We start from the raw sequence: 21,597 nt of genomic DNA on the forward strand, positions 1-21,597 counted from the left end.
AATTAGGTTTAATGGAAGTTTAACAGAGTTAGCGCTCGTCGTTTTCGGCATAACCTTAACAGTCGGAGGTCCTTTTGAAGGTTAAATGGAGTCCTGCCACGTCTTCGTCCTCCACCTGTAGAGGTACATCCTTCGGTGCACCAAAATTGCAGGAATTACCACAACGTCTAGCAAAAACACTTAAATGCGGATCTTCGAGGTTATGTTCCCTTCGGTGCTCCTAAATAAAGAATTACCAAATCTTACACAGGAAGCAATACTAGAAATCCACTAATTCTTCTCGATCTTGCTATGAACCGTAAACTTCGCACGATTTACCCAAAAAGAACTGACGAAACACTTAAAGACGGCGCAAAACGTAAGCCTTCTAGGTTATGTTTCCTTCGATGCTCCCTAAATGAACAATTAGTGTGACTTGGCAAATATTAACAGACACGATACTGTAAACTTAAGCTTCCACTAATTCTTCTCCAATATTCCCATGAACCGTATAATAATAATTCGTTTAGTTCAAAGTAATAAATTCGGTATTAGTTGTCTAACTCGGTGGCAGCCAACCGTTAGTTTATTCTGGTACATTTTAATCTAATAAAATAAGTAATGCTGGAATATATTGCTCATTTTATCCGGAGATGAGATGAAAGTTCCGCCTCGCAAAATTAAATTTCGCACTTGGCAAATTACACGAAACGAGTTCAAATAAGGTTACGACGATACACTTTATTAAAAAAAAATCCTCTTGTGCCAGGTCTTAATTATCGACGAAATCTCAACACCTCAAGAAATTACATCCTCTAATCTACGTTTATTTCCAAATAAAGAAAAAACGGCAACACTACAAAAAGTTAAACATATTCGTGTGGTTAGTAGAAGTGAATAGAAACGGTTAAATACTCACAATAAGACGCTATATCACCTAATTAAAAACATCAATTAATACTTTCTAACTGAACTGCTTGTATAATGGTCGCGTTTACTGAACTCGCGCTGCGTTGACGAATAACTGGGGCCTTTACTCGACGAACTCGAATTGTAGTCGGACTGCCTCTGGTAGGACGACTGGCTAGACGAGAAGGGTGTGCTGGTGGCGGACCCTGGAGGCATCCTCCACACCTCCTGGTGGAACGAGGGCCAGATGTTCCTGGGCGCCGCAGGCGCCGACGGCTTCGCTGGAATCACCAGCGAACTACTATGTCGACTCACCTCTTCCCTGTCGGACATGTTGTAGTGATGCGAGGGACCCCGTCGCTCCTTCTCCACCGGGAACGAGTTGACCGGGGACCTCTTCGACCTGGACGACAGCTTCGGGGGCGACGGCGGCGTGCGTGTGCGCTCCTCCACGTACTTGGAGCTCTTGTCCCCACCCGAGGACTCGCGGAACCTCTTCGACGAATACGCGTAGGGAGACGTCGCCCGCGGCCTTCTCTCCACGGACCTCGACTGCTCTTCCTCCAGTTTTCGCTTCAGGTACTCGCGCAGCTTCTTCACCTCTTCCAGTTCTTTCTTGATCATGGACCGGTCGTTCTCGAGCTTGACCCGATCGGTGCGCTGGTTCTTCTCGAAGAGCTCTCGTTCGCGGTCGATCTTGCGTCTTTCTTCCCTCAGCTTGGACTCGGTTTCTTGGAGGTCTCGGCTCAAGGTGCGGTTCTTCTGTTGCTCGATGCGCAGCCGGCGCTGCTCGTCCGTCAGGTACCTCTTCAGCCTGACCACCTCGCGCTTGTGGTAGTCGATCTCGCGTCGCAGCCGGTCTTCGGTGCGCTTCGCGGCCGCCAAGGCGTCGTCTTTTTTGGCTTCGCTGGACTTCTCCGGCTTCTTGTCTTTCTCTTTGTCGTCGGATTTCTTGTCGGTTTTGCGGTCGTTCTTGACTACCTTGACGGTGGGTTTGCGCTCGGTTATGGATCGTCGTTGGTCCGGACGCTGTCTGCTGACGGTGATTTTGCGACCGTCGAGGACCGAGCCGTGCAGGTTTCGCACGCACTTGTTGGCGATGTCGGAGCTTTCCATGAGGATGTAGCCGAAGAAGGATTTGCCGTTCGTCACGATTTTGGCGGTGAGGACTTTGCCATGTTTGGAGAAATGTTTCTTGAGGTCGGTGGCTTTGACGTGACGTGTGATGTTCGACACCCATACGTCTCCTTGTTTGCGTTTGTCGGCCGGCTTCTCTTTCTCTTTTTCTTTGTCTTTGCTCTCGCTTTCTTTCTTCGGCTCTTCTTTGGGGTCTGCTTCGCTCTTCTTGTCTTTTTCGGTCAGGTCGAGGTCTTCCTCGGTGGTGATTAGTAGAGCGTCGCTCTTCGCGTCGTGTCCATTTACTTTGGCGTCGTCTTTAGTCGGGGAGACTTCCTTCTTCGGGGACTCTTCGACTTTGTCTTCTTTCTTGGCTGGTTTCTCCTCGACTTTTTCTTTCTTCGGTTCGGGCTTTTTCTCCTTTTCTTTTTCCTTCTCCTTTTCCTTTTCTTTGTCTTTGTCGGGCTTGGCGGCCTTCTTTTTGGAGTCGGCGTGGTCCCGTTGCTCGCTGCCTCCGTCGCCCTTGGTGCTGTCCACTATGGAGAAGCCGTCACCGAGGAGGAGTTCGTCGACGACGCCATCGACTGCCTTGGACTCGGCCATCGGTTAGGTTTTAAGCTAAAGTGTGTAGGTAATTCCTAATTTATTACCTGCGTGTAAAATCAGATTCGTTAGAACACAGTTAAATCGATGGCGATGTAGCAGAATATTGTGCCCCAAGTATTGATTGACTTTCGGACGGGTACAGAATTATGCTACAGTACCGCAAATACAACAGAAATGTGCGTGCTTAAATGTAAACCGAACGTTTTCAGGTTGAATTTCCAGGATTTTAGAGTTACGGGACAGCGGTTTCAGTAATCTTGGCTGTGAAAGCATTCAACAAATCCCGCTCCTAGAGACGGCAGCCCATTAAATATCATAATATTCGTTTTGTTGGTGGTTATCTGCCGACGTCAAAGCGCTGCTAGCAACACATACACACACCGCACACATTCAGATAGGTTCCTGGTGGGGGATAAGCCGGCTGGAATCATTGTAGTCCACAGATAAGAGTCTCGCTACACTTTCTCAGTTATTTTCCTTTCGTCGCTGGTGGGTGGTATGAAAGCCCCGTCGTCTCTTCACCACTAACGGCAATTTGTACGGTGATAACAAGTTTCTTGGGAGAGGGACGAAGACAAAACGAAAACTAAAAAGGAACGCAGGACGGAAAGCACACGCTAGTTCCGAACCCAGTCATATTAAATTCATCGTTGAAGTTTCGGTAGTTGTTTAGTAATTTAGTTGATTGGCATCGGAAGTTGTATACGTCGGCGGCGACGGCGTATAAATGAAACATGGCGAACGCTGCCACCGGTCTAATTATTATTCAACGGTAGAGACGCGTCGACCCTGCATATTTATGGCGCCAAGTGAAAAACGGCCGTTGCACACTAATCTCTGCATGCAAATGCCCCAGTTTAACTCAAACAAAATAAAAGACACCGCATACATTCCAGACGCTTGAATATGAATCCTCATCTCGGTATGTTAGCCTGCATCCGATCTGGATTACACGAAAAGGGACTCTCAACTGACAAGCAATACATCGGGGCCATACTAATTGCCGCTTAGCGACCTAGCGAACTGTCGGATTAAGAGCTCTGTTTGTTCGTCCTTCGGCAAACACCTCCCTTACATAACCGCCCTCCTTTTTACACATAACTTGCGGAAGCCCGGCCTGTTCCCCTCATAAGACAAACACTGCGGCACGCCCGTCTTAATTCTTTTTTGACCTCTTAATACCCGGACAATGGATCCCCAATTAGGCTTATTCAAATAGTTCGGCCTTCCGCTTCCGCCACGCTATCGATTCGGGTGGATTTACATGCGTCTGTTGAGCCTCGCCTCGGGCATGTACTTTTCTTCTTCTCGGGAGCTCTCTTCTTTCATTAATTTTTTATCGTTCCTGTTTAACAATCCAAACCGTTTCGATCGTCACCGCCGCCACGTTCGCTCGTTTCCCCCAGGAGTTGCGGAAATGTACGGCCATAAGTCACCGGGTCCACGATGGCGTGTCTGGTGCAGCCGCAGACGCTCAGCGCTCCTAATTATGCGGGTTCCCGGGGTGGTTCCTGACAGAGGAGCTCCCCCGGCGGAAAACAAAGAGCCTCGCTGGATATTTATGCGCCATTAATGTCGAAACGGGACCAAAAGTATATCTCACGCCACCTTCACTGCACTGCATCTAACTACTCATATCTACCGTCTACTGGAAGGGTGCTGAACGGAGGGATCGCATCAATGCATGTTTGCGCGGTTGTGTTTTTCTCCCTCCGAGCGAAGGGGCGCGGTGGCAATCTCCATTTCAATGGCGGTTTTTGGATAAATCAATTACTCCTACCGGTTCACAAAGGAGATGCACACAAGTGTTTGTTGTTGCCGCTAATACGCTGATTGGGCGGGTTTCACCGGAAGGCTCAAGTTTGCAGGTGATATTCAAAGATTCCTCCTATATCTATCAAATTTTTCATTCCAAGATATGTCACCAATATTACTAGGACTGTCAGTTCCACAGTGCCGGGAGGACAGATGGACCACCCGATGTTAAGCTAATGTACGAGGTAATAATAGTCCCCAGGCTTATTGCTGCTGTAAGGTCGATAATGGAAAACAAGTTTAGAACTAAGCTTCTCTCTATATCTATTGAGACAAGCGTTTTAAATACAAAAAAGAAAAAAATGCGTCATTTACGATATCAAACAGTAACCGGTAATGGAGACAGTAACAATTTGAAAAAAAATAATATCAAATTATTGTACAAAATATAAGAATTGGCAAAAACTCCAAAAGCAGATACATTTTTTTTTTCTTTGAAAAATAAGAATAACAAATTTAGAACCCCAGTTGCAAGCGCTATAAATTTTTCACAAAAATCAGTGTTGCCAACAAACACAAACTATGTCTTATTTTCGCATCTTTTAATAGCGTAAAACGAACCCTTAAGGTACCCCTTTCGTTTAAAAAATCTCAACGGCGTCTTTAACCCCGACGTAACTCAGAATACGGAATAAGGTTCTCTTCGGCTGTTCTGAATTAATGAATATTTTCCAGGTTCTGGCAAGTTTTTAAGACGGTCTTGTGAATTATGAACAAAGATCTTGTCGGATAGTTGTGTCAAGATAAAAGGTCCGATTTCCTTTTCTGCTACAGTGAGGTCTGTTGCAATTTTAAGCAAAACGTTCGACTTTTTTTTAAATTCAAACATATAAATGTTTCAAAGGTTCGGATATATATAACTTCTACAAAGTAAATATATGCTCGCAGAAAACTTATTCCGATGTAAGAAATAAATTGGCAATGCTATGACATGAGTAAATAGGGCGCCCGGTGGGCAAAGAACCGACTTCAGTCGTCGAAAAATGAAAAATATACGGTTGTAGACGACATAAGCACACGTTAATAAATCAGTCTGGCTCAATAATACGCAAATCAGCCTATTAAATTGAGTTTTGTTGTGTTTTAGCATATCTTACTATACTTATTAAAAATAAAAGATCATTTAGAAAAATAGGAAATATATAATGGCCGAGGTTTGACCCTGGCGATACTCCTAGATCGCGTCGGGTTCAATCTTTAACAGAAATATAATAAAAAAAGCACCATTGTCTTGTTTTTTCTTTCAAAAAGTGTTTTTCACCCACACCGCTTTGATTATATCTCGAAAACAAATCGCAAGAGTCTGTATTTCCGCACAAGCAGACGTCACTTAAATTAACAAAAAATCCGCTCCCACTCGCGAAAAGCCTATTTTTAAAAACGATACTCGACGACGTTGATAAATTAAAACAGGCACATTTTGAACGAAAGCAGCAGCTGTCCTAATCCAAGTGGAAAATGTTACGAATCTGTATTTTTAAAGCAACTAGTGCATAAAAAATGCGCCCGACATGTTCTCGAACTTTTCATTGTGATAGTGTTGACCCTGACAACAGGTCGACAATGGGAGCTTATTGTTTCGGCAACAAAAGCGCAATTTCGCTCCAGTACGGGTTACAAAAAAAGCTAATTACTTCTAAAGCTTCGATCGGACTGAAGCGAGTTATCAATTATTAAAACTCGATTGGTTTCAATGAAGCGAAAAATACAAAACTGGTGACGATGGCACGCATCGCCGACCCCACGGATCAATCTACATTCGAGCAGAATGAAAAACCGACCCTGCATTTACATATCGAGCAAAATAAAACCGCACCGAGCAGACGGTAGAGTTATGTTCCTTTCCCTCGGACCGCGAGATTAATTTCGGTTCTTTATCCTACTACTGACACCTTCCGAGTTTTATTTTTTACCCGTGCTACGGAGGCCTTGAACTGGCGTAGCGCAACCAGGTGAGGAAACATGAAAAGCACATTAAAGAATGCCCCTATGTGACACAACTGCGAAAAATTAGGGTCAAAATATAAATAAAGTATCATGGTGATTATTCACAGCAATAACACTTATTCACTAATTGTAAATAATAAGTAACGATATAACAGAGAACGCGACTTTTGTGACTCAAGTTGCGCCATACAATTGTAGGTCTTGATGTCACAGGCGGCTTTGATCACATTATTTTTATTTTACTAAAATTCCACGAACAGATCAAGGAATTAACATAAAATTGATATTTGTATCAGCAGTAATAGATAACCTATTTATCACTAATAAATTGTATGACCTTCGTACTGAGAAAAATTCTTCAACGGCTGCCATTCTCTCGAACGTTCTCTTATATTTTTTACCAAAAATTGGAAGAGTTATACAAAGTGCGTAAAATATGTTAACAAAGAACCCTTCAGCTCCAACGTTTAAAAACATGTAAAATTAGTTATAAAACAAGTTTGTTGTTTCTCTGCTGAATACTTCAGACAAAACATTTTGTTCGGGACGCAGATCGATAACGTTAAAAGTAACAATAAGAAATTCAAATACATAAACTTCTGTTTGGTGTTCTGACAGCGCTTCTGTTTCAACGCTTTTTGGTACTGATGTTTACCGAATTTAACGTGTTGTATAACCAAATTTAAATGGACTTTATCAGATTTTCTAAAAGAAAGACGAATTTTACGATTTTTCGGTCAGATAATGGATTATCCATATAAAAATATAAAGTTCTGCAAACGCCTTTAATTTTAGCTTCAAGAGTTTTACTTTTCATTCTTAAAAAGCATAAAACGTCAAGGTGAGAAACAACCTGTAAATTTTACAAAGTTTAGAAATAACAAATAAAGTTGCACCAAAACACACAATTTAATTAGCGTATAAATTAACATTTAAGCTAAAAGTAAAATTGAAATTGTTATCAAACATATTTACCAAAGGACTATAAAAGCAAACGTGTTGTTTCTAACTAATTTCTGATTTCGTCTGCCGGCAAAATTTAATTTTGTTGTTTTCAATAATATTCAAACAACTTCTATGTAATGTTTACACTGAAAATGTTTTTACTTTTTTTTTACTTCTGAAAGTTTTTTTTTTAGCTTTAAGGGAGACTGGTTTTCCATTGTCAAAAAATTAAATTTAAAATGTCTGGGTAATAAAAAATGTACTTTAAACGAAACATCCACCAATTAAAATATTTACCGAAATCCGTGTTTCAATTTTCTCTATTAACAAAAGTACATTAATATAGCTTTCGAAAAATTTAAAATTTTTGAACACATCTTAGAGGTATGCAAATTACTTCTAATATTTGCACTGAAACCGTTTTTTTTTCTCTTTCATGTTTTCTCGACGTTTTTTGACCCCTACAGTACGAAAAAATAGGTCTGCCATTTCCGTCTGTCTGTTGTCTGTCTATCTTTCGTCTGTCATCTGTGTCGAATTTTACTTGACTGATAATCTCCGAAACTAGAGGACCGGTTGTTGTCAAATTTAATACGTATATTACAAATATAATATAGATGATAAAACCCTAACCTAGATTTGGCTACTCATCCCCACCAATGGTAGCAAACGCCGCTTAAATTTGATAAAATAACATGTTGCTATACTTATGGTCTATGAATTCGTCTTGATTTTTTACCCTAGGGAGCAATTTTCTCAAAAAAAAAAGAAATTGCATCATCACATTTTTATATAGGTATATATTATCTTAGTTTATTTACTCTAGGATGTAAATAAACCAATGAAATTCAAAAGCGGATATGGGCGGTGTTAGTTTTACTTTTTTGTCTAGATTCCACAATTTATCAATATAAAATGCACTTTTTGTCCAATAAAATGGGTGATCAGAATGAAAACCCGGTTGGTGGGCCGGGCTACTTTGAGTTCTGTTAAGCGTAAAATGGACCACTTGACAAAATAAAATTCAACTTTCATGTTAGAGTAAATAAAATAAGCCAATGAAATCCAAAAACCGATTTTTTTGTGCAGATTCCACTGTCCATCAAAAAATCCACTTTTTGTCCAAAAAAATATGTGATCAGAAAGAAAACTGGGTGGGTGGGCGGGGCCATTTTGAAGTTGATTAGATTATGACTACTTGCTAAAATAGAATTCAAATTTCATTTCACAGTAAATAAGCCAATCAAATTCAAAAGCGGAGGTGGGCGTAATTACTTCCAATTTTTTAAGGTTATATTGCACTATTTGGGAAAATAAAGTTCAATCTTGATCTCAAAGTGAATAAAATAAGCCAATGAAATTCAGACGCGAAGGTGGGCGGAGTGACTTTTACTTTTTTGTCCAAATTTCACTGTTTGTCAATACAAAATCCACTTTTAATCGAATAAAATGAGTAATCAGAAAAAAAGCCAGGTAGGTGGGAGGAGCCACTTCGATTTTTTTAAGCATAGATTGGATTCTTTGGCAAAATTTAATTTAATCTTCATCTCAGAATAGATGAAATAAGCCAATGAAATTCAAAAGCGGAGGTGGGTGGAGTTAGTTTTACTTTTTTGTCCAAATCCCACTGTTTATCAATATAAAATGCACTTTTTGTCCAATGAAATGTGTGATCAGAAAGAAAACCGGGTGGGTGGGCGGGGCCACTTTGCAATTGATTAGATTTGACCATTTGCTAAAGTAGAATTCAACATTTTATGTCACAGTAAATAAAATAAGCAAATGAAATTCAAAAGAGGAATTGGGCGGAGTTATTTTTACTTTTTTGTTTAAATTTTACTGATTATCAAACACAAAATCCACATTTATCCAATAAAATCACTGATCAGAAAAAAAAGGTGGGTGGGTGGGGCCACTTTAAAGCTGATTAGATTTCACTATTTGCTAAAATAGAATTCAATTTTCATCTCACAGTAAATAAAATAAGCCAATGAAATGCAAAAATCCACTTTTAATCCAATAAAATGTTGTGATCAAAAAAAAGCCAGGTAGGTGGGCGGAGCCACTTCACTTTTGTTTTAAAGTAGATTGGATTTTTTGGCAAAATTTAATTAAATCTTTATCTCACAATAGATAAAATAAGCCAATAAAATTCAAAAGCGGAGGTGGGTGGAGTTGGTTTTACTTTTTTGTCCAAATCCCACTGTTTATCAACATAAAATGCACTTTTTGTCCAATGAAATGTGTGATCAGAAAGAAAACCGGGTGGGTGGGCGGGGCCACTTTGCAATTGATTAGATTTGACCATTTGCTAAAGTAGAATTCAAAATTTTATGTCACAGTAAATAAAATAAGCAAATGAAATTCAAAAGGGGAATTGTGTGGAGTTATTTTTACTTTTTTGTTTAAATTTTACTGTTTATCAAATATAAAATCCACTTTTAATCCAATAAAATAAGTGGTAAAAAAAAGGGTGGGTGGGCGGGGCCATTTTAAAGTTGATTAGATTTGACTACTTGCTAAAATAGAATTCAATTTTCATCTCACAGTAAATAAAATAAGACAATGAAATTCAAAAGTAGGGGTGGGCGGAGTCACCTTTACATTTTTGTCTAGATTTCACTGTTTATCAATACAAAATCAACTTTCTGTCCAATGAAATGAGTGATCAAAAAGAAAGTCGGGTGGGTGGGCGGGATCACTTCGAATTTTTTTAAGAGTATATTGGATTATTTGGCAAAATAAAATTCAATCTTCAACTCAATGTAAATAAAATTGAATAGCGGAGGTGGGTGGAATTAGTTTTAGTTTTTTGTCTAGGTTCCACTGTTTATCAATATAAATTCCACTTTCTGTCCAATGAAATGAGTAATCAGAAAGAAAATCGGGTGGGTGGGCGGGGCCACTTTGAAGTTGATTAGATTTGACTACTTGCTAAAATAGAATTCAAATTTCATCTCACAATAAGAAAAATAAGCCAATGAAATTCAATAGCAGAGGTGGGTGGGGTTAGTTTTAGTTTTTGTCTAGATTTCACTGTTTATCAATACAAAATCCACTTTCTGTCCAATGAAATGAGTAACCAGAAAGAAAACCTGGTAGGTGGGCGGGGCCACTCTAAAGTTGATTAGATTTGGCCACTTTTTACAATAGAATTCAAGTTTCATCTCACAGTAAATAAAATAAGCCAATAAAAGGCCGGGGTGGGCGGAGTTACCTTTACCTTTTTGTCTAGATTTCACTGTTTATCAATACAAAATCAACTTTTGTGTAAAATAAAATGAGTGATTTAAAAGAAAGTCGTGTGGGTGGGCGGGGCCACTGCGAATTTTATTATCGTAGATTACACTACTTGGCAAAACAAAATGCAGTCTCGATGAAATTAAAAAACATAGATGGGTGGAGTTAGTTTTACTGTTTTATCTAGATTCCACGGTTTATAATACAAAATTCACTTTTTGTCCAATAAAATGAGTGATCAGAAAGAAAACTGAGTGGGTGGGCGGGGCCACTTTGAAGTTGATTAGATCTGACCACTTGCTAAAACAGAATTCAAATTTCATCTAACCGTAAATAAGATAAGCCAATGAAAATCAAAAGTGGAGATGGGCGGAGTTACTTTTACTTTTATGTCTAAATTTCAATTTTTATCAATACAAAATCCAATTTTTGTCCAGAAAGAAAATCGGGTGGGTGGGCGGGGCCACTTTATAGTTGATTAGATTTGACCACCTGCTATAATAGAATCGAAATTCAATCTCACATAAATAAAATAAGCCAATGAAATTCAAAAGCGGGGGTGGGCGGAGTTATTTTTAATTTTTTGTCTAAATTTCACTGTTTATCCATACAAAATTCACTTTTTGTCCAATAAAATGCGTGAATAGAAAAAAACCGGGTGGGCGGGCGGGGCTAAATGAATTCAATATTCATCTCACTGTAAATAAAATAAGCCAATGAAATGCAGACACGGAGGTGGGTAGGGCTAATTTTACCTTTTTAATTTTCTATTATCTGATATGAAAACCGCGTTTCGTCTCACAACCAATAAAATTCCACTGGCTCTTAATTAAAGACGAAAGTCATCTCGGCAAACATGAAATCCTATAACAGAACAGGCAAGACTGAAATTTGTCTTTTTAATTTGTGCATTTCATAGAATTTATGGAAGATTTTAATATTTTAAAAACTGTTCTAAATTTCCATTTTCTGCAAAAATATACCCCACATTTTTACCAATATAGAATTAAAGTGAATAAAATTTTACGGAAACGTCGACATCTAAGGAAAAAGAATATTTAAATTTGGGGCCAACACAATTAGAAAAAATTTCAAAATTTTACATACAATCAAAATAATTCAAAATTTAGTAAAGTATGGCGTTCTAATATAAAATTTACAGGATCTAGATAACTAAGCGACCTATTTTTTTCATACTTCAGGACCTCATTATAACACTTCCTTAGCTTGCATTCAGGAAGTAAAAGAATCCCAAAGGGCAAGAATAGAGAATATTTGATAACTTTTAAAAAAGTATATAAAGCATAGAATATTTAGAAGTTTAGCACGGTCAAATAAAATTGAAAAATCACATATTTTTAAAAATTAGTTAAGAAAATGGGCATGAACTCTGAAGTGGTCATGGACAATGCGCTTTTAGGGCAGGTTCATAGTTAATAATAATTATTATTATTAAGGAAAAATTAACAAAATAGCGAAAGTTGCAAAGCAGAAGTAGAAAGGACATAATGTAGACAAAAAGGAAACGGTATGAGTAACAACAGCGAAAATAACCGTATCATTGTAAGCTATAGAATACTTTTAAAAACGCGCAACTTAGTTTAAATTTAATACCGAATCAAACTCGTATGTCGTAAATTTTTGTACATTTTTTGTTAAATGTCCAACCTGGATTACATTTCTGATTAAAAAAAAAAAACCGTGATCACTGTCCGCTGATTTACATAGCTGTCCGCTCCTTCCTCAACCGAACTACTCGTCCCCTCGGAATCCGCCCCTGCGTACCTTCCGAGCAAAAAAAGGCATCGATCCTTGCACTTTCACAATGCTGACCCGGCCGAAACAGAGGCCGTAAACTTTCAACCCCCTAAAAACGTACGACTGCTTTTAGCGCCCCGGCGGCTTTGCGGGTGTAATTCACCCCCACTAACGGGGTTAGTACGGGAGCGCGAGCGTAACGCGACTCCGGGCATATTGAAAACATTCTCTTACAGCCCGAAAAGGAACGGGGATTATCGGAGAATTCACTTTCCATATTCCAAAGAAACGACTCGAGGCGACGAGATAACCGACAGAACGGAAAACTCGATCCGGGCCTGCTTTCGTCGGGGTAATTAATCGGATCACGTGGTGGAAATATCAAAAAACGGAATGCTTTAACGAGATTTCGCAGCGCCGCGGTCGGACACCAGTAATCAACTTTTTGACAGATTGGCCTGTCGAGTCTTTAAACAACTTGGCAAAGTTGTAAGTGGATTTTCCAGGGACGTGACGTGTTTCCGCGGGGCTTCGGGTACTGGCGCGCTAATTTACATTCATATCGATATTAAATTCCCTTATTCGAGCTTCATAATTAATTCTTCGCCGCGGACGCGAAATTAAATGCACCCTTGGAAAAACAATCGGAGCGAAGGAGGCCAACGTGCATTTCAATCTATACCTGCCCCAGTTGTTTTAATGAAAATCTATAATTACTTTTAGTACAAGCGTGGATTTGAATATCAACAACCAAGAGATGAAAAAATTTAAAACAAAAATCAGGATGGCATTAAATGCAACTAAACACTTCTTAAGCCGAAAAACAAAGAAAATTCTCGTGAACCCTAGTTTTTCAATTAGTGACTTCAATTTTGTCAACAAGGATAAGCTTGACAATGAAAAAAATAGAAAAATACCTGCTTTACGGGATTAAAAGTTATTCCCTCCAAGCAGAATAAACAAATTTTAAAATTGCATTTTATTCTATCCCGGAAATACTAAAAAGGTGAAATTTATGGTCCAGTTGCTCGCTTTCCCGTTAGTTTTACATATACGAACGTGCACATGTGATGACCAAACCAGTGCACGCGTTAATCTCCTATTTTCTCGAAAGCTCAAAAAATAAATTACACCGCGATGATAAAATAACGCACGCTAATCCGGGAATATTTATGCACAAAGATAATAACAAAATGTAAAAAGGGGCCACAAAACAAATTAAAAGTTTGTGTACACAGTATTATTTCAGTCAGTTCCATCCGAAAGTGACTGATTGGGGATTAGGTTCGCACATGTTTCACATTTGTAAGGGGAGTGTTGTGGCGGACAACTTACGTTGTTACATTAAATTCGTGTACAAAATACAGGTATGACCTACATGACTGAAATTTTCACAAAAAGGAAGAAACGTAGTGGTGGTCAGTATTGGCGCTTTTATAATTAAAATAACCGCAAAGACTGAAAGCAACGCTAAAACTGACTGAAGTTGGTTTCTGAATACTGATTTAACACGACTATGCAAAGCCAACAATGCACACTGGTTTGAGTTGCAGCTTCACAACGTATACAGAATAACAAAGGTCTCATTAAACGAACTAATAGAAAAATCTATTGATTCAGCATTCCCTGTTTACACAAAACACACCGAACATTTAAGCTATGTTGAGATATTGTTAACAGCGGCAAAACAAACAATTCAATGTTTGCTGGATACTTGTTAACTACTAAATATTTGTGTACGTTATATTACAACGTCTTTGTGTTGGACATGATATTTTGAAAAAATACTAATTTCAAATTTTCCACTTATGAAGAATATGGCATTTTTTAAATATCACGTAAATATTTGTAATGTAAAAGCTGAAATAAAATCAGCGTTATCATCTCTAAACACTATTTAAATTTTAAAATCGGTCTAATATTTCGACAAAAAAAAAACCTACAACATTGGTCTAAAATTATTTAAACACATTTTTTATATATATTTACTAATCTTTGATAAGAATAAACTTACGTCTCGTGTGAACTTTCCCATTACAAAATTTTGTGACGATCTTATAAATATTCTAGCAAGGAAACGTATTTGGATAGGTGAAGTGCAATTCGGCAAGCAACTGTAAATAAGGTACCATTCATCGAAATATCAAAAAAAAAATTGTGGATTGTTTCTATCGAAGACTAATTTATATCGATACAAACGCATTATTCCATGAAACCATAAACTCAGATCAGGAAGTGGAGACGACTGACGGTCGCAGTTTATAATAGTTTTTGCTTATTAGATAGTTTGTCCAATTTTTGAATGCAAAAACATATTTCTTGGCATTTTAAATTGAAAAAAAATTGGTCGAAAGCTTACAAGACTAATAGGGGCAAAATCAGTTTTATCTTAACAAGTACTAGCCCCGCCCACCCGCCCCCTATTTTCTCAGACGATATGTCATTTGCCAAAATAAGACTTATGTTACCAAATACTAGCCCCGCCCACCCGCGCTTTATTTTCTCAGAGGGTAGTACTTGCTAAGATAAGTCTTATTTTGGAAAATGACATATCCTCTGCGAAAATAAGGGTGGGTGGGCGGGGCCACTTTAAAGTTGATTAGATTTGACTACTTGTTAAAATAGAATTCAATTTTCATCTTACAGTAAATAAAATAAGCCAATGAAATTCAAGATCCGGGGTGGGCGGAGTTACCATTACTTTTTGTCTAGATTTCACTGTTTATCAATACAGAATCCATTTTCTGTAAAAAAAAAATAGTGATTAAAACTAAAGTCGGCTAGGTGGGCGGGGCCACTTCGAATTTTTTTAAGAATATATTGGGTTATTTGGCAAAATAAAATTCAATCTTCATCTCAGGGTAAATAAAATAACCCAATGAAATTGAATAGCGGAGGTGTGTGGGATTAGTTTTAGTTTTTTGTCTAGGTTCCACTGTTTATCAATATAAATTCCACTTTCTGTCCAATGAAATGAGTAATCAGAAAGAAAATCGGGTGGGTGGGCGGGGTCACTTTGAAATTGATTAGATTTGACCGCTTGCTAAAATATGTAGAATTCAAATTTCACCTAACCGTAAATAAGATAAGCCAATGAAAATCAAAAGCAGAAATGGGCGGAGTTATTTTTACTTTTTTGTCTAGATTTCAATTTTTATCAATACAAAATCCAATTCTTGTCCAATGAAATGAATAATCAGAAAGAAAATCGGGTGGGTGGGCGGGGCCACTTTATAGTTGATTAGATTTGACCACCTGCTATAATAGAATCCAAATAATCTCACATAAATAAAATAAGCCAATGAAATTGAAAAGCGGGGGTGGACGGAGTTATTTTTAATTTTTTGTCTAAATTTCACTGTTTATCAATACAAAATTCACTTTTTGTCCAATAAAATGCGTGATCAGAAAGAAAACCGGGTGGGCGGGCGGGGCTAAATATGATTCAATATTCATCCCACTGTAAATAAAACAAGCCAATGAAATGCTGACACGGAGGTGGGTAGGGCTAATTTTACCTTTTTAATTTTCTTTTATCTGATATGAAAACTGCTTTTCGTCTCACAACCAATAAAATTTCACTGGCTCTTAATTAAAGACGAATGTCATCTCGGCAAACATGACATTTGTGCATTTCATAGAATTTATGCAAAATTTCGATATTTTAAAAACTGTTCTAAATTGCCATTTTCTGTATAACTATCCCACACTTTTACAAGATAGAATTAAAGTGAATAAAATTTTACCGAAAACGTCGAGATTTAAGGAAAAAGAATATTTAAACTTGGGGTCAACACAATTAGAAACAATTTCAAAATTTTACATACATCCTTTATCAGATACAGTTCAAAATTTATAAAGTACGGCGTTCTAATATAAAATTTACAGGATCTAGATAACTAAGCGACCAATTTTTTTCATACTTTAGAACCTCATTATAATACTTCCTTGGCCTGCATTCAGGAAGTTAAAGAATCCCAAAAGGCAAGAATAACTTTTTAAAAAAATTATAAAGCATAGAATATTTAGCAATTTAGCACGGTCCGATAACAAGCAAAAAAATTGGTCGAAAGCTTACTTGCTAAAATTGTCCAAGGTTGTTTGTTTACACCCCCCCAACAATAAATTTAGCTTTTTCGAAAAATTATAAAAATAACATGACCCTTACAAGTTAAAGTAAACATTTGTACACAAGTCACAATGTAAGGAAAAAAATGGATACATCTGAAATCGAACGCGCTTGCCACTGAGCCATGGCTCATATTTCATACGTTTGGTATTAAGTATTGAAAGACCAGCCTTACTATGAAAAATACTGAATAATTTATAATAATAAGAGACCAAATGGAGACAAATTCATAAACTACTAATACAGGAATATGTTATTTTATAAAAATTAGATAACTTTAAATATGCAAAATGATGAGGGGACGTCATCAAATTATTGATTCCCGCGCGTGGCCTCTATTTAAACGCATACTCTCCTTCTAGAGGTTTCGTGCTCGAGGTCTTTCTGGAATCCATCGCGACTTCCGCTTCCAGGCTTTCTTTAGCGAACGCCGCGCCGGTCGGCCACCGTCACCGACAATGAGTCACCCATCATCGACACACATACTAGAAAACCCATAGGCGTCGTACCGGGGTGGCGTATGGGTGTATTTCGTAACAATACACATAAAATTTTTGCCTAATTATGAAATCAGAAAAGTGTAAAAAAACTGTATTTTTAAAATTTTCTGAACTTTAACCGGCAAATTTACCTAACACTCGTTTATCTTTTTACAAGTAAAAAAAATTGATCTAAGATTATTTAAATAGACCTTCCTTCGCCCCTGAAGTCCAACAAATTCCGCTTCCTTAAAAATTATATATATTTTTTGATCATTCCTACGTTAAAAAAATTAGGTAATAAAGGGTTACTGTTTAAAAAATAAAAGCCCCCCATGAGCCCTTCAAATGCACGACCTTCGGCTACAAGACACAATGTGGATTTTTTTGCGAAAATCTGGATGTCTAGCATAATAAATCAAGGCAGACTAATAAATCACAAGTATAAGAGTACGTTATTTTACACACAAAATTTCAATATAATAGTTTCGGAGATTATCTACATAAAAAAATCAACAGAGACAAACGACAGACAGCCGGCCGGAAACGGGAACCCATTTTTTCGTACTCCTGAGTTCACGCAACGTCGAGAAAACATGAAAGTAGCCGCCTATTAAGCTCACGCTCAGGAAGGAAAAAACAGGGTTCAGCTCATTTTTATTTCTAGAGCGTAAGCGAAGGAAGTATTGTAATCGAGTTCGTCGGCCAACTCTCTTACTTTTACGTTTTCTCGATCTTTCATGACCCCTAGAGTACGAAGTAATATGTCTCCCGTTTCCGTCCGTCTGTCCGGATTTTTTATATATTGAAAACGTATTACATTATAAGATTCATACTTTAATAAATATGTTATTAAACATATACAAATAAACACTCTGTAAGTTTTTGCGACTGTTGAAATTTAGGCACAAAAATAAGAACTGATTCAATACTGTGGCTTCTTCAATTACCCGTAATTAGATGAAAATCGCGTGAAAAGTCTGTGCCAAAAACCCTACTGATTTTAAGCCGAACGTAGACCTGTGTATTAATTACATCATAGACGTCCCACATTTGTTAAGATTTTTTATAATCATAATGCATACCATTTTGTTAGAATTCGAGTTAAAAAACGGGAAACGAATTAAAAAATTCCCTCGGGAACTAGTAAAAAAATTACTAATTTACGTATTGTACTTTATACAGAAAACACGCAACAAATATTAACGCTGTACAGGAACTGAAATACGAACTATCTCGCTAGATTTACAATAGCTTTATCGAGAAACTCTAATAGCGACGATGCACAAAAGTCCTCAAAAGTTATCCAACTAAGCAAGGCTTCTATTGACCAACTCTAAATACTTGAAACAGTACAGAACAAAACTATGGACTTTGCAGTTAATACGCAATGTGGGAATACAATAGACTCAAGTATTTTAGAAAGTAGCATCAACCTCCACAAAATCAAAATTCCTTTTGAGTGGTTTCGCTATTTTGCAAGAAAATGTTTATAATATGAATAATATAAGTAACTTTAAAATATTTAATTTATAAATTGCTATGTTTGTGCATATAGCGAGTTCGTAGATACATCTGTTACAGGGGTAACAGGGGGCATCACTCAGTCGTGATGTAGAAAACACCCACAACTCCAATTTAAGTGTTTTGTGACTTCGACTACGCGAAAAAATAACTAGATTCGAAATGTACCGCGTAGGCCGTGCTTTCTACGTCATCAAACATGGCTCCTGAAGGTCATTTTATACCCTAACCTAATTCGTAATTACTATCAATCAACCTTGCTTAAAACCCATCAACTAACCTTGGTTTCGTTTGGTATCGAAATGATTTTAACGATCTGTAACGTCAAATTTAATTCAAACTCCTAAATAGCTTCACGAACACACACTTTACACACTTCAGTGATAATCCGGCTAGAAATTTCCTTAATTTTAAACATCAAAGTAATACTTTATTGCCTTGTTTGCATTTAACAACGACTACCTTATCAATACTCCGCAGTCTGCTTTGTTTGAATTCTAAACCCTTATGAACTAGTTTCTTGGATAAATATTAATTTCGCCTGAATTATGAACGCTTAGTGATTTTTTTAACGGTTCCATGAATTATTAATATAAAACCGTGGCACGATAAATTCAGCGGAATAAAAAAAAAATCAGATTTAAATTAGAGACCTGTGATGTAAATATTAATGAAATAACTCTTCTGAGAATAAACAATTTATATCTTACAATCATGCTCCTCGTAATAACACGTGACTATAGTCAAATTTTATTACTTTAGATAATTTTAAAACTTCTACTAGGAGTAGTATCTTTTAACAAAACTGTTCAAACTCTCAAATTAAAAATATTTTCAAAACAAAATATGAAAAGTTTTGGCAGATGATCCAACATCGTAAAGAAAAAATTTGCTCAATTTATACGTGCACATTAAAAAACACGTGTTTACCGACTACCAGTATTTGCGAATGTTCTAAAAAAATAGATCATAAATTAGAATTTCGGTAGCAGTGAATAACCCAATAAAATGATAGAGGGACTAAAGCATCTACATAAAATACCTTGAGTTGGCTGAAGATAAATTAATCTCTCTAACTCTAGTCAAGAATCGTAATTTTGATCCCTCTTATACTGAAGCTATTACATTCCTTTTATCATCAAATTGAGGACAATTCCGGACATCCCGGATGCGGCATACTTTAATTAAATCCTACATCAAAATTGTATGTGGTCAGACCCTCAGGTTCAATTACTAATCAATATTTAAACCTCATTGGCCTAGTTAGATCCCAAACACATTCAACACATGTTCCCTCAACCCCACTTTAAGCCTCAATCTTACAAAACTCCTAATCTTCTTAATTCCAAACAATAATCAAACTTGTTGCAACAACATTTAACTTCGCTTCAGAACAGCTTTGTATAGAAACATAAACAAACTTTAGTGAGCAATATTCTCAAAGTAAAGCGAAATTTCGTCCAACTTTATCTACAAAATGACGGTAAACTGAAAATGTTGCGACAGTAAAATCAGTGAACAGGTTGTAAAAGGTGGCAAAGCAGTTGACAAAGCATTCGTAGGAGCTGTAATAAATAGCGCTCTATTGGTCTCTAGCGAGGTGTAATTTCTCACAGACATCGGCAACAATTAACCGACATTCTGGGGGCCGCAATTAATCATCATTTCGAACAATCACGGTTTTAATTAGCTACAAACAACAACATAACCTCAAATTACAAGACGCGCAAAAACGTGTTGGTCGACTTACCTACAACAAAAACTGCCGTTGAAGATTAAGACTACCGTAGTTATCCAACAATTCGTTACGATCGAGGCAATTTTATCAATTATTTTTAGTTTTTTCGAAATTTACCGTTCTGACAATCAGTCACACACGTCGGTTGGTTATTTCCCAGCGCGTCGTCGAGATGTCGCCACCACAAGCAAAACACCCGCTTATCTCGACGAAATCGCGGAAACTGTTTAATTTTCTGAGAAACAACGTCGCGACGCTTTCATCCCTACCAAACGACGCGTCGCTATAGTAACAACGCGCGCGCCCCGACGCCCTTTTTATTCAAATAAAATCAAATTTCATCCCCCTGGCGCCATCTCGACGATGGTCAAGTCGCGATCTGCGTTACCGGCATGCGCCATTACTCACACGGACTGACGAATTTATGTTTACTTAATTTATGCAATGGAGAAATCATGCATTATCTGCGAGGGTGACGGCAAATACAAATGCCCGACGTGTCTGGTTTTCTAGTAAGTAATTTAAATTAGCTGAGTTGTGTAAACATAGCCTTACTTTTTCCAGTTGTTCCGTGCAATGCTGCAAGAAGCACAGGGAGAACGGTTGCGACGTTTGGGTGAAAAACGATGAAAAGACACTTCAACAACCCTTAAACAACCAATCGAAACCCAGATACACAACGGCGGATACGGTGCCTTTGGAAAAGTTGATGCTGTTGAGTAAGTTGATTGATTTCGGCTTTGACGTTTGCTGGTGGCTACGGTTACGGCGCCATCTAGCTTGACAGACGCTGTGACTAAAGTGACTTTTTTTAGAGGATGACGAAAATTTGAAATGTATACTCAGCAATCCACATTTGAGAGATCTGTTAGTCACAATAAATAACTCGAAGGAACCAGAGAAAACTATGCAAATGGCCATGCAAGAACCGTTGTTTGTGGAATTTGCCGATGCGTGTTTGAGGGTTGTGGAACCACCAAGGAACGATTGATTGATTGTAGTTGTTATTGCATGTAAGGTAGAAAAAGGACTGATTAGTTTTTTAATTTCAAATAATCTTTAGTACATATAAAGTATTGCATTCAATTATGATATCAAATTTATTACCCCCATAATGCACACTTAATATCACAATCAAGTTGGCTTTAAAAATTTATAAATTTTGCCGCTTCGTTGTGATGATTGATGATGATTACTCGTTGGTTGTCACAACTGTCAAATTTCGTAAAGTGTGAGAATCCTTGTCGCAAAGTGGGGCTAGTTTGAACATTCGTTGTAGGAATTCGTGATTAAGACAACTAAAGCATGTGATATTTACGCAATATTTTTATTCACGTTATGTTTATATTGTAATAAATTTGGTGAAATACGGTAGCGGCAAATCCTTGTTAAAAAAGCAGTGATAAAATTTG

General features: G+C 37.5%; 2 protein-coding genes across 3 annotated transcripts; one reads left to right on the plus strand and one right to left on the minus strand.

Moving 5' to 3' along the window:
• Positions 1–785: 785 nt before the first annotated feature.
• Positions 786–20,829, minus strand: LOC135133342 (scaffold attachment factor B1-like). 2 transcript variants are annotated; one of them, XM_064061723.1, is made up of 2 exons: positions 20,741–20,829; positions 786–2,654 (listed from the first exon to the last, which is right to left on the minus strand). In XM_064061723.1, the coding sequence occupies exon 2, from the start codon at positions 2,605–2,607 to the stop codon at positions 934–936; it is 1,674 nt and encodes a 557-aa protein (XP_063917793.1). In that variant the 5' UTR covers positions 2,608–2,654; positions 20,741–20,829; the 3' UTR covers positions 786–933. The 2 variants fall into 2 exon arrangements, with proteins under 2 accessions (XP_063917793.1, XP_063917794.1); XM_064061724.1 differs by lacking the exon at positions 20,741–20,829 and adding an exon at positions 20,198–20,410.
• Positions 20,548–21,271, plus strand: LOC135133345 (zinc finger HIT domain-containing protein 3). The gene is made up of 3 exons (XM_064061728.1): positions 20,548–20,697; positions 20,750–20,904; positions 21,001–21,271. Exons 1-3 carry the CDS (start codon positions 20,630–20,632, stop codon positions 21,174–21,176), a joined length of 399 nt encoding a protein of 132 aa, XP_063917798.1. The 5' UTR covers positions 20,548–20,629; the 3' UTR covers positions 21,177–21,271.
• The last annotated feature ends 326 nt before the right edge of the window (positions 21,272–21,597 follow it).

The sequence above is a fragment of the Zophobas morio genome, unplaced genomic scaffold (assembly GCF_036711695.1).
Source record: "Zophobas morio isolate AGI-343-1 ecotype UQ-CSIRO unplaced genomic scaffold, CSIRO_AGI_Zmor_V1 ptg000021l, whole genome shotgun sequence".
In the NCBI taxonomy this organism is placed as follows: domain Eukaryota; kingdom Metazoa; phylum Arthropoda; class Insecta; order Coleoptera; family Tenebrionidae; genus Zophobas; species Zophobas morio.

What these genes read in the sequence shown, in the direction of transcription:
- LOC135133342 (XM_064061723.1), bottom strand. Translation starts at nt 2,607, where the DNA reads ATGGCCGAGTCCAAGGCAGTCGATGGCGTCGTCGACGAACTCCTCCTC.
- LOC135133345 (XM_064061728.1), top strand. Translation starts at nt 20,630, where the DNA reads ATGGAGAAATCATGCATTATCTGCGAGGGTGACGGCAAATACAAATGC. An exon ending in CCGACGTGTCTGGTTTTCTA is followed by an intron (nt 20,698 to 20,749) that starts GTAAGTAATTTA and finishes TACTTTTTCCAG; the next exon opens with TTGTTCCGTGCAATGCTGCA. An exon ending in GGAAAAGTTGATGCTGTTGA is followed by an intron (nt 20,905 to 21,000) that starts GTAAGTTGATTG and finishes GACTTTTTTTAG; the next exon opens with AGGATGACGAAAATTTGAAA.